The sequence below is a fragment of the Vidua chalybeata genome, chromosome 7 (assembly GCF_026979565.1).
Source record: "Vidua chalybeata isolate OUT-0048 chromosome 7, bVidCha1 merged haplotype, whole genome shotgun sequence".
NCBI lineage: Eukaryota > Metazoa > Chordata > Aves > Passeriformes > Viduidae > Vidua > Vidua chalybeata.
The window spans coordinates 27,578,320-27,592,190 of NC_071536.1; the positions used below are offsets into that span (position 1 = coordinate 27,578,320).

The 13,871-nt window shown below is 38.7% G+C and overlaps 1 protein-coding gene across 1 annotated transcript in view; it reads right to left on the reverse strand.

Moving 5' to 3' along the window:
* CLASP1 (cytoplasmic linker associated protein 1) overlaps positions 1–13,871 on the reverse strand; it is a 170,058-nt gene that overhangs the window by 42,540 nt on the left and 113,647 nt on the right. The window contains exons 23-30 of the mRNA XM_053948460.1: positions 11,557–11,660; positions 9,082–9,105; positions 7,927–8,171; positions 4,292–4,355; positions 2,947–2,949; positions 2,544–2,707; positions 1,594–1,672; positions 1,178–1,321 (exon numbers count right to left, since the gene is read on the reverse strand). Of these exons, the coding sequence (XP_053804435.1) occupies positions 1,178–1,321; positions 1,594–1,672; positions 2,544–2,707; positions 2,947–2,949; positions 4,292–4,355; positions 7,927–8,171; positions 9,082–9,105; positions 11,557–11,660 (827 nt within the window). The remainder of the gene's footprint in view (positions 1–1,177; positions 1,322–1,593; positions 1,673–2,543; positions 2,708–2,946; positions 2,950–4,291; positions 4,356–7,926; positions 8,172–9,081; positions 9,106–11,556; positions 11,661–13,871) is intronic.

Sequence of the window (13,871 nt, forward strand, 5' to 3'; positions counted from 1 at the left end):
TGAGATTCACCTGAACTGTAACACAGAAGCAGCTGCTTTGCCTGATCAATTCTTTCTGACTTTGGACATGGAAACATTAAAATGCAAATCCATATTCCAGGTCTAAGTCCAGAATTTAAAGTACCCCTTTTTCCTGAGGGAGACTATCTTACAAAAGCAAGTTTCAGTTACAGTGCTGTGAATAATCCCTGCAGGAAGTCTTCAGAAAAGAGCATATTCCTTTTTCCCCCAGAACCAATTATCTGTATGTGAGCAAGCAAACAGCACACGCCCAAACAGCTTCTTTGAAGCCTTCCTTCAGCTGCTGGATAATGCTGGATAATGCAGCACATTTGATACCCAGCAATCTTTTCATCAGAATCAAATAAAAGTAATTTTAATATTTCCAAAGTTATAAAATTGCATGTTATTCTAGTATTAAGTCAACATTTTATGTGCATATAATGTAAAGTTCTCATACAATTTTTACATTCTGGAATTATTAAAATTTGGCTGGGATTTTTAAATCCAAGTACATCTCAAAGCCTTTAACTCCTACTGGAAATAGAAGGTAATTTTAAATTGTGTTACAGATGCCAGGTACAAAAAACTAAATCTTGCTTTTCTCTTGGGAGAGATGAGTATCACTACCTGTCCCATTTTAGCTTGCCTGACACTTGCATCGAGAGCAAGATAAAGAACAAGGTAACTATACCCAGACCTGACCTAATTGTGTCAGTTTTTTCCAGGTAGAGATAAACACACAGCCCTTAAAAGAGAAGGGTTGAGAGCCCCTGGCAGCTTACTGATTTGTTTACTTTCTTTTAACAACATTATAACACTGAAGTTGTGCTAGCTTTCAGTCTACAAAGCACAAAACCTTCATCTAAACAAAACACAAACCTAGAGATATTCCAGAATGCTCAAGAAAAAGCACATTTTCAAATAATTATCTCTTTTTGTACGGTAATAGTAGTTAAAGTCACGTAAGTAAAAAAATATCTGAAGACATGCTTCAAAATTGCGTGGGGACTGAAATGACAGTTTTGTTTGGACAGTGAGGTATGTAAAATCAGGGCTTTTTTAAGTTTGAGTCTGATCAGTGAACTTTTCATTACCTTTATGACAGGTTTGTTTGGTTTTTTTCTCCTTCCTGAAGAGCAATAATTACTGCAAATACTTCATTGTCCTGGCTTACCTTTCTCACATCTGAGCTCTTTGGTTCTGTAGTCCAAGTTATAATTCTAGATACAGCAAGTCTTGTCTCACTGGAATTCACAAAGTCTGTTGGATCCATCTGTCTTGCCAAGGACTCAATATACTTCAGGATAGCAACCTTGACCTGAGAAATGCAAAGGGATTTGTGAAGCTCAGGATTTGGCAAAGATGTATTTTTCCACAGGAACAGAGCCCACTGCAGATTGACAACACTTACATCACGTGGTGGGGAGGAAGTATTCCTGGCACATGTCTCCAAGTTGCCAATATAGTTTCTATATCATGCACATAATACAACAATTACCTTCTCATGAGTTCCATGCTTTATGGCATGCCTGACATGACAAGCTAAGACAAGCACATTGATGCTTTAGTGAAATGGCTTTTGATACTGACCTTCAGGTTTGGTGTCTGGGTCTGATCCACAATAAACCTCATCAAAATGTTAAATTGCTGATCAAATGGAAAAGAATCCCTGTCCAAAAGAAACAAAAGCAAAAATGTAAAGGAACATAAATGAAGTTAACTCAATACCTCAAAGCTTACAAAGCAGATTTCAACACACTTTTCTTCTTGTTAACTTTACCATCAATAAGAGAAACTTTAAGCTTAAGGATTAGCTAGTTAATGACACAATACTGGAGAAAACTGCTAAATCAGTATCTTTGCACAGTGTTACTCTACTGTCTGTACACTTCTGTTGGCATGGCTGTCTATTTCATTTCAGACTCTGCTTTGTTCCCTTATCTCTAGAAGCAGCTTGGTTTATCTTGTCCTTAGGGTTCATACCTGGTTTTGATCTCTCTCCTCTTTTTCCCCCACTATTTTCTCCTAGATTATTACTACTTTTTATTTTCTTTTTTAATTATACTATTTCCAGAATGAGCTCAACTTCACTGTGATAGTGTCCTGTACTGGACATGGAGTAGAGAAATTGGTGTGAGCACTGCAGCAGCACTCAAGGTCCTATTCTGACCTGTTATTTGTGTTTGAACAACATAAAAGAGGTGCTGAACTTTGTGGTACAGCACCATTCATAGTCTGAATACTGCAATTTTTTGGGTACCTGTCAATCAACAAACCCTGATATCTGAGCATATACCCCACAAAACCCTAAAATTAATCCGGCATATATTTTTAAATTTATGCTTTAAAGTTATTTATTTAGAAGAGAGACAGACTTTTTTAATTCAATACTTGAAATACTGTGACATAACTTTGTTCTCCTCTATTTTTATATTCATCAAGAATTGAGCCCTCAAAATCACAGCACTACTGGATTTCTAAAATCATACCTTCCTGTATCCCAAAAAAACTCCACAACATTTGCCATCTGAGTACTCTACCTGGTGACATCCAGAGCTTTCTGGACTTTTGCTTGCACAGACCCTAACAAATCTGCTCCCATCTTCTTTAGCAACTGGGTCAGGAGAACAAAAAGCCAATCCTGCAAGTCATCTTTATGAATGATGATGAAATCAACCAGGGTTTCCAGAAACATGCTGAAGACCTATAAACAAAACAAGTGTCAGAAAAAGAAATACAGCTCTTAAAATAAAAATATTCAAAGGGGAAAGGGGTTTACAGTCTGAGTTTCAGGATGATTTTGTTATAAAAGTTTCATGAATGAATGATTTTAGTGACTATATAGCTCTGGGAAAAAAAAATCAGACAAGACATATCTAAAATGTGTTGTATTAAAATACCACATGTAACGAATGAAGGAAGGAAGGGGCAGAAAACACTTACTCTCTGTTGTGAATTCCACGGCAAAGCAGGCCATGCAACAAAACAAACCACTCGTTAGCACACAGAGTGATCAAGGATGCAGTTTCTCAACAGATAAAAGACACATACATTGAAAGTTTACATTTTCTTAAAATGCAATCTCTTCTCAGCAGAGTCACTTAAAACATTATATGCCTTGGATCAGATTCAGTCTCCTCAGTCAGGAAAGTAACATGTTTATATACAGTTATATGAACAAAGCTAAGTGTGTTTAACACCACAACTAATGAGTTTGTATCTGTAATTCTACAAAAGCAGTGAAGATGACTGATCACTGCTGCCAAAGGACATAGTTGAGCCCAGTGTGCAATAAACTCCCACCTTACTCAGAAATTGCAATTATTTTGCCAACAAATAATTACACCTTCACCCTTTCTACTATACAAACCCTGTGGAACCAAAGCATTAAGAACTTACAGGTAGGTACTACAAGCTTGGTGAGACCTGTGGGACAGCTGGTCCACAATATAATTAAGGCAAAAAATGCACATTTTGAGCAGGACCTGTGATAGGTTATTCTGCCTGCCCATGGAATTTCCACCCAACAATCATTTATTAAAACTGGTTTACCAAGAGGTCTTAAAGTACAAAGATTTATACAACTTATTCTTTCTCATACTGCATTTAACCCAACTGCTGATGTTTTTAACACAGCCATACTGGATTTCCTCAACTAGCAAAACTCAGAAAAGGGCATGAAATTCCCTGCTCCTTTCTCCCTTCTCCTCCTTAGCTCTCCATAGAAATCCAGTAGTCTTGAACATGCCTATGGGCCCTACCTCCCCATTCTGTGGCCCACTTCTTCTTATGAAACGTCTGTAAATTCACGCCACAGCCTTTAACTTCAAAGGTCAGTGTTTTAAGGAAGGCAAAGTAGCTATATTAGAGACCTTGATTATGAGATTTAGAATAGTATCTTGGTGAGACACCTGCTCCCAGGTGTACACAACACACAAACCCCAGTGGCTGTGACGCTCATGACCCCTTGTGGATCACTCTTCCCTGAGTATCATCAGAAATACACCCTAAAGAAGTGCAATCAAACTGAACTTTTGCCTTCAGGAGGTGATCTCTGAAAGGCATTAGGCTGCTCCTCAGGAAGCAAGGAGTAACCAGTTCCTAGCAACGTAAGAGAGACTGAGACACATCCCCTCCTTGTCAAACAAATGCAAACCAAGGAGAGTTTTAAATGCCAGTTTTCCCCAGCAGATGGCAGGGGTAGAAATACAAACCACTCATCTTGGACCAGTGTCAAATGTGCACAAACAGTAGGGCAGGAGAGCGAGCCAAGGCTTTGTGATCTTACCTTGCTGTGAGGGTCAGCAAACATGCGAGTAAATATTTCACACAGCCTTTTTAACTCGACTCGGCTAAAATACATAAATAAAACACAATATTAATACCAAAGTTTTAGTTGCAGGGGAAAAAAAAGCAGCTAATAAATATTAACAGCTGAAAGATCTAACCTTTTTTATTTAAATGTTACTTCAGTCACACTTCTGAAAACTTTGTCATATCTAGGCAAAGCCTTTAGAGGCACTTCAGTTTAACTGCTGGGATCACCAGTTTCACATTAAGAATCTAATAAACTTTTTTTTTTTTAATCTTAAACCAGACAATTTTATTTTCTGCTGCTTTTATTTTCTTCTGTATTCTGGATTCCAGAAGACAACTTGAAATGTGCACGTTTGTGAGGCACTCACATAGTTTATATCTAGGTCAAGGTCACTGAATCACTGAATCATGCATTTTTTTCACCTTAAGAATAGGTATTTCAAGTCTCCTTTGTGTCAAGGATTTCAAATTTTCAAGTAAAACCAGAACTTTCTGGTTATATACTTATCAAATATTTTGGTTTAAATTCCCAGTTGCTTCAGTAGTATCAGTCTAGAATTACATATTATTAACAGATCAGAACTGACTCCAAAGTCTGACAGCAGGCAGGCACATTGAGGAGCCAAACATATAGAAATGGAAGAGACATTAACAAATGGCCAACTATTAAATCAGAAGATAATTACATCAAGGAACAGTCTGACTTCCTATTTGTAAGAGATTATTAGGTGCTCAGCAGTGCTCTTTTTATGGCAGGGGGAAAAAAGAATGATACACAAGATACTGAGTTGGAATCAAATGCAGAACTCTTTGGTGCCAAAGCTCTTATCTGCAATGTATTGAGAAGTCTTAGCTTTCCTGCAAAGCAAACTGGCAAAAAATACAGAAGCTCTTCTTGTTTATGATGCAAACAAAAACAGAGCAAGGCAGTTAGGTTACATTTCCTGCATTCTACAGATGTGAATAGACATTTTTCACAATTACAATGAAACCAGAGCAACTAGTGAAATGAACAATGCTCAGAGAAGAGTTACTGAAGATTTTGACTACAGGGAAGGTATTTCCAGACCAACATTAATTCTACAATCCACCAACTTCTCTCTTTCTAAAAATAATCTCTGAACAGGCCAGAATAAGGCAGTAGTCTACAGATGCTTTATGTTAGCATGTTAATGTTTCTAAGTAACACAGGACTTTTTTTTCCCCAATAAATCTATGCATGAAAGGCTGATTAAATTTTAAAAGGGCACAAAACCAATGGGTTTAAGAGTCTGGTAGGGAGGGAAAAGTCTTTGTGACAACATCACAGTAAGCTGTCAGCTTAATTCAGGGTGAGGCTGCACAGGCTCAAAATGACTACAACACTCTCCTGACATCATGCAGATTCAGGTCTCTGAATGAACCCCTATTTATTACTCTAATGCATTTTCTTTCTGGACAAAGGTTATATAAAGTCAGCAAGTACATGTGTGTCTGTTTCCAAAAGCTCCCAGACCCAAGGTAACAATGCAAGTACTAAACTGCAACAGGCATTGGAAGAACATTTCCTTAAGGGACTCGTTGCCTTGTTTTATTTAGGAGACCTTATGGGGATCCCTTAAAAAAGGCCACATGAAGCTGTATGAAACAAAGAGGATGGGTAAATGCCATTCCACTCTGCATTGCACATCTCTGGATATGCAAATCCCAGCTAACACAGGATCAGCCACCTTTCAGTTCAGAATACTTAAGAAAACCCAGCCACATCACTGCCTCTATTATTAATGTGTTACACCACAACAGAAGGCATCAGGTTTAATTACAAGACAGACTTGCCCCTTGGACTAATGACCTTGATGATGTTCTCAAGATGCCGTGGGAACAAGCAGGATGATAAAATCTAATCATTAGAACAAGCACCAGATCAACTCTGAACCAAGGAGGAAGCAGATCAAAAGAAAACCAAAATGAAATACAGAGAACTAATCACAGTATCAAACTTAAAAAATAACTGCACAGAGGTGTCGCTTCTGGGAAAGATTTAAAAATTATTCAGGATCAAAGCTAAGACAACTTGCTAGCTTGAGGGACTGGTGACAGTACAGTTCAAACACTACAACCAGCAGGGTTGAAATCAAGAGTTTAATTCCACCAGTATTTCTGTTAAGATCTACTGACTTGGATAAACAGCCCATCACCAAAACTTGTCAGCGCTTCCTCCCTTGCAACTATCCCCAGCAGCACTCTAAACCTTGCTTATAATCCTCACACACTTTTGTGGCAAAATCAAAATCTCATCCAACTTTTTCATACAAGCAATGAGGTGCCACAGTTTTTCCAGACACTTTGTTAAAGAGAAAGAAAAAAGACAGCATACATGGTGGAACTATCTTTAAAGAGACTCAGAAATAGACCACATCAAAAAGCATCTCTGATCCAGAGACTGTAACTACCCATTTTAAAAATCTGTAGCACTTTCCATTTAAGGCCTGTATCACATCATGTGAAGTGCTAGAATATTTTTATAATGGCAAGAAAGCAACTTTCTCAGGCCTGCCCTCAGTATACTTTCATTCAGACTGTTAACATGAACCATCAAATTATTTTCAGCCAGTGTGAAGCCCTTTTAAAATAGAAACAATTGCACAAACCCAAGTAAGGAGGCTCTAAACAACCACTTTTAAACTTGGCTATAATTTAAGTACATATGATTCATAACAGAAAAAGAAAATTGTCACAGGTATTTGTGAATGTTACCTTCAAAGGAGCCAAGAGATAAACAGCTTATTTCAAACACTTTCTCCATAAACTAAGGGTGAAATGTCTATGGCCTGAGAGCCAGTTATCTAGTTAACATGACCTGTGGCCATAGGGAGTTCCCAAATGACTACTGGATAATTCTGAGGCCTAGTGGGTAATTCTAAAACCTCTTTAAAGGTGTGATGTGCCAAAGGTGTTTGAAGGGGTTATGTGGTTCTCAGCAAGGGGAAAAGGTCTCCCTCTCCTACCATATGCAGTTTCAGAGTTGGTACACGTACTTCACTGCCTGAAGAAACTTCCCCCTACATACATACTACACCATTTATAGCACATAAGTTTCTGATATAAAATTTTTCAAGAGTTACAAACAGGATCTGTAATTACACCTAACACAGCTTTCATAAAGAGTCAAAGTACAGCCAGCACAGCACTGTCTGATCTCAGCTTTAAAACACATACCCCAAGTCATTTTACAGTAAGTGCAATGTTTGCTTCACCAACTAAATTGCCATGGGAAAAAATACTGAAGGTTCAAACAGACTAATGTAAAAATGGCACCACCCTTTGAGTATGTTTACAATAGCACCACTGTGGGAAATCTCACTGTGCTACAACAAGCACCTACCACTGGAGGTCTTCATGAGACAGATGAAGGCTAAGAGTAGACAGCATGCCTATCTGAGCCCTTTCTACACTACTGCCACAGCAGAAACCCTTCCAAAAGTTAACTGCAATCCCACATTGTGGAGACAAAGCCTTCACAGCCATGGAAGACACCACCTGTCTCCATAAGGCAGGTACATAATATTGCCTTCTGGCTGTAGCCATCCCTAATGAATTACTGACACCAGAAAACTATGAAGTCACCTCAGTGTCCGTTGGCTTTTCAGTAAATTCTGAAGACCTATGAGCCCTTCTTTTCTTTCAGACCAGTTGGAGCTGGCACAGTGGTTCAGGACCTCAGCCACATCTTCAGTCTGCCGCAGGTAGTGTGGAATGCCCCCGTTCCTGGAGCCATAGGAGCGCTCCGAGCAAGCGCTGGAAGCGTCGCTGTTGGCGTCGTCATCGGAGTACATCCCATAGGGCTCATACCTCCTTCTCACTGTCTTTTTCTGGAAAAGGGGAAACTTGGACTTATCAACTTATATATGTTACATCGATGCCAAAGAAAAACATTCTATTTGCAATCACTAAAAAGAAGATTAGTGCTACTGTTATAGTGACTGAAGTGTTTTAAAGGTGTCACCATGCATTGCCTGCTTACCTCTCACAGCAGAGCAAGACAGAGCCCACTGATTTCAATGAGACTGAGTGACTTGGGAAGAGAGCCTGCCTTCCCCAGCATGAAAATGATGTATTTATGCCCAGTAGAATTAAGTTACTGGTAATGAAATTAAATACAATAAATGTTCTATTGGCAGTAATAGTCAGTTCCACTGTTACAGATACTATGATGATACAACCTCTGCTTTAAAAAATAAAAAAGATAAGAAAGAAATAGCTGAAAGAATCTGAGCTGGCATACCCAGTCACTTTGAGATCGATACTGAAGTGACTCTAGAAATGCACTGGATATGGGAGATGGCAATTTCTCTTTTAGTTTGGGCTAGGATTCTTTCTAGAGGCTGCTAAGGGAGTTGAGTACTCAAATCCCACTCATTTCCATAGCATGGCATTAGGGAACCTAATTGCCTTAGGTACGTCTTTGACTGCCTTGATCCTTACAGAAAGAATAGTAGCATAATTGGCAGCAAAAAGACCTCTTAAATAAACCTTAAAATAACAGGGTTGTCAAAATAATCTTAAAAAAAAAAATCATCTATATTTTAAAGTGTTTGCTACAGAATTCCTTCCAGTGTCCAGTCCTGCAGGTCTTGGACTTGTGAAGTCAGCAGAGTTTTGCTTCCACTAGGACTGGAGGATTGAAGCATAGAAATTAACTCACATGCAGTATCATGGGCGTTAGCAACAGGGTGGGGAGAGTTGGAAAGTAGAAATAAAAAGTCAAGAAAGCACTAGTACCTTGCTCCTGGAGTCTCCTAACAGCTGTAGGCAGGAAAATATTGAAGGGTGGGAAAAAGCATAGAGAATTATGTCAGAAGCTTATGTAGGGTTTGTTTTTGCAACAAAAACGTATAGCAAATGTGTCTTAGCAAATTAAAAAAAAAATACAATTTTTGCAAAAGAAAAGTGGGTATAATAATGCCTGACTTTATCTCCTAACTGTTGCACTACTCATACTGGCTATTCCCTCAGGGATCTCGGAAGTGAAAATATCTGTTAACAACTTTTTTAGGAACATTCAGCACCTCTTTTCTTACTTTTAAGAAATCTACAATGAAAGATACCAGGGATTTTGGTAGTGATTTCTCTTTCCCCACATATTACTAGCAGCTTTTCATTTTAGAGTCTTGTAAAGAAATTCTGATGTGAGGAAGCCGCTATCTACAGTACAGCACACTTAATCTACTTCACTTGCCAAGTTCTCTTTCAACCCACAGTTCTTTTACCACACTGTTTTGAAGATTAGCTTCTTTTAAGACCCCCTGGTTGGCACCACTGGCTTAAAGGCCTTACCTAACAGCAAAGTTTCCATTACCCTTTAAGCTCTTCTGACAGACCTAAGCACTGATTTCCAGTATAGACACTGTGGGTTTAGGCGAAGTCCAGCTCAAACAGAAGTAGTGGATTCAACTGGAATTGTACAGAGGGAGTAGTGGTCACAGAATGACCCACCATGTTTTGTTTCAATTGAGGATCTGGCTGAAGCCATCTTTGGAGAAGTTCTTTTCATTTCTTACTACATGGAAAAGACAAGCCTCTGAAAACAAGGTTACTGGGTAAAAGCTGGCATCACAACACTCTCTCAAAAGGAGCCTGCACAGGCTTTGTAAGTTGCCTGATGTCAGAAGGCAATGAAGAGAAAACTGGGGTGGTGGGAAAGAAGGGATCAACAAGATTGTGTTGCATCTCCTGAAGCTGTACAAATTCAGATTGATCAATCCAGTCAGCAGCACCAGCTGTTTTCCAGCTAGACTTAAGTATTTCCCTTTTAAGTGTTCAACCCTTCAAAATTTTAACATTTCAGCTTAATGTTACTTAACATCAAAGCTGGAATACTTAAAAGAGCACTCTTTAAGTCTTGCTGAAGATTAAGTCACACCCAAAGAAATCACAGGGCTCAGCAGACAATTGAAATACTGTGACACTCTCCTCCCTTAAGAAGCCTGTATTCAGCAGCTGCTCAAATGCAGGGATAAAGCCTGATTTCATTTACACAGGCAAACCAATTGTCTGTAGTTATGTCTTGAACTGCTCTGGTAGCAAATTTGAGGTGCTGAGAGCAGAAACGGGCTCACAAGCTGTTACATTTGGTGATGAAAATGCTCACTAGTGATTCAGTCCACTAAATGCAAGAGTGCTATCCATTATACACTGTTCTACCTTATTTTGTTCACAAATGCTTTCTTTGTTTTGAAAGATAAATTTTGTAAAAAGGGCCATTTTTCTAGAAGTACTCTAATAGGTGCCATGAGCTGAGTGGTAATCAGACATAAAAAGGAAAATGCTAGCCATCCGTGGGGAAAGTGAACTAGGAAATGGAGAAAGGCCATCTACCACAACATGGTTCATCTTCCTTAAAGTGCATCTGAGACAAATTCTGAGAGATCTGTTTCAAGATACATCAGGAAATCCTTCCCTCATTCAGGTCTACATCTGGAGAAGACCAATGGGTAACCAGCTAGCACTGTACAATAATTTCTCCTGCTTCTACACATCCTTGCTCCCCCAAATATTCAAGGTACATACAAAGGCTTATCATGTGCCTTCTGAAAAGCAGAAGACACTTTCTGGGTTCTATCCAAGAGATACCATAGTACAATAAGATTATACGGGACAGTACAATTTTTTAAAATGACATAAAATTTACTAGGAAAAGCAATGAATGTTTGAAAGTATTAGCAGCAAACTAGACAAATACAATTTAACTTATACCATAACAGCATGAAATGGTACAGATTCCATGCAAGCCAAGTTATGAGCTCTCTGAGGTGCAAATAACACAGGGCAGAAACTTGTTCTTGCTAAAACCTGGTCAGGAATTGACACTAACAGAGAACACTGTTTTTCTGACAAAATCTTCATGCAGGTAACAGGACTGATGGAAATCTCTGACCCCACGAGTGCCAAGCACCGTCACAGTGCTGGGCACATCCTCTGACAGCCAAGTGAAAGGCAAAGAGCTGATTCAACCCATCCTGCAGCTGTAGTACCAAGCCACAGCACTCTGTCTGATGACAGCTGCAGAGAACTGACATGGAATAAGGAAAAACATACTGCTGCCAGTATACCCAAAGTCAAAACAGCCAAAGGTAACTCTACAGCATCAGACACTGGCACAATCAGAATAAAGCTACTTAGAAAGAGGAGAACATACGTACAGGTAACTTTAAGCCACTTTCCGGTGTTGGAAGCATTTTGTATTTTTCCTCTTACCAGTGCATCGGCCACAGCAGCCTCCAGATCTGTGCTGGTGCTCAGGACTCGCATGGCATTCACAGAAGCAGGCATCCTGCCTGGCTGTCCGAGTCCAAACCGGTCTGCACAAAAGACAACAGTGAAAGGGATTGTTAAATGAATTCACATTCATTTGGAATCCTAATCAGGTGCCTGAGTAGTTCTCCCCACGGACTCTGGGAACTCACAGTGCTTTTCCATTAAAAGCCCTTTTACCCAGAGCTCCAGAGAGTCTGCCATTAGGTAAGAAATAAACTATTGTTTGTTGGGTGTTGGAGGCAATTTTGGATCCTCAGGGCAACTTTTCATTTATTTACTTTAAACAGGGAATCTATTTTCTGTTTCTTTTTACTCAGTTGTCTCTGAGTTTTATTTTAATGTCAAGAGGCAGACATGCCCATCCCAATCTGGCACTCTCAGAAATCAAGAGAGCTTCTCATTAACCTCAGAGAGACAGAACCATGCCCAGTGTCAGAACATGTAAATACTCGAGCACTCATCTATCCTGCAGCCTTCTCCCTCAGCCAAGGATGTGAGACTAGCAGCACCAGATTAGTCTATTTTATGTCTCAAGGCTTGATTAACCAGTAGAATATACCCCTACACCTTCACAGTATAAAAATTAAGTTAATAACTCACTTGTGAAGTGACTCCAATTTCTGGTTCTCTTGAGAAGAAGTTTAAATTCCAGAGCTCCATATCAAAACTGGTTTTGAGCAGAAAATATAATCTTTTTTCCCTTTGAATTTGATGGCAAAGCTCTCAATGGCATCCAAAGCAATGGCATTGAGTCTAAAATGCCATTTACACTCCTAACATTAATTAGTTTACTTTATCATTTGCCCAATTTACCAGAAATGTTACTGAAATTAGTTTTTTTAGCAAAGCCAAATTCAGAAAGGTCCACTAGCAGAGCTATGACAGAATCAGTAAGTATCACAGGCCAGGTTCTGGCAGCTGAGTCCTTCTAGAGGGGGGCAGATCAGATACCAGATACTGGGATCTTGGCTCTGGTCTATAAGCAGAAAGATTGGTTATGACATTCCAAGTTTTTCTGTGTGGGCTTGTGTTTGCTCATGGAGGACTTAAACTACCCCTCCTGGAACATACGTTACACCTCTGTCCCTGTACCCACAGATGCCAACAGGAGTTTTGCCAGCAAATTCAGCGGTGCATGGATCAACCTGCACAAACACATTTAAGAGACCTTCAGCTGATCCACATCGAGCAGCAGGAGAGAGGGGTCAAGTCACACAGGTCTTTTAATAGTTCATCTATATTTAATTTAACAGTGGAAAAATACTGCTTATCAAATTGCTGAACCATATTGTGGATTTGCTCAAAACTGAGGCCAAACATGGTATTCAGCAGCTTAATGTGTTTTTGGGGAAAATACTGCATATCACAAAATTTAATTGCTTTCTCTTTTATGCACCTATCTTTTAGGGATTAGCTCACGCTGATATGCATAATTTATATCAGAGATTGAAGCTGGCCAGTTCTACTGTCCTAATTACAAAGCTTTATTCGAGATTAAGCTACTGTGGAGAAATAGGGAAGATTTTTAAAGTCCAAAGTATTTAGAAAAGAAAAAAACCCTGCAGACTAATATTTATTTCAAACAGAAGTGATACCTATAAAAATTTACTGTTTCTTAGAGTTACGTACCCAGACAAGACATTTCTGATTTACAACAAAAGCACATTTTCTACAAAACACATTACAAGGGAAAAAAAATAAACAAACTTCTTAGAACTACTGCCAAAAAGTAATCAAATAATGACATTTCACAAAGAAATAAAAGTTGTATGTGTTATTACTATCCCCTTTTTTAATGCACTTGGGTTGAAGAATAACTTCAAATATGAAGATGAAATAGTGCTTTATTCCTAAAATGGAAAAATCTGTGCACTCTTAACAGAAGCACAGATATGATAATGCAGTAGGTCTGACTGAAACTAAAGTCACCACTACAGAGATATATATATACACTATAAAAGTTGTACAGACGACCAGGATTTTCCTAAGTATAAATGAGATCTGGTACAGTACAAGGGCTGCAAATCTTGAAGTAAGTTCTGGACTTGTTTTATATTTATATTTAAATCCAACCCAATTACACTACTCAAGTGTTACTGAGATCAAAATTTGGCTTTAACTTTTGAAACTACATAGCATGCAAAATACCACTGTCATTTGTTTTTGAATAAATTTAGTATTACATTAGAAAAGGGAAGATAGTTGGTTGGGTTTCTTTTTTAATGAAGAACAAAATGACAAAATAATTCAATTGT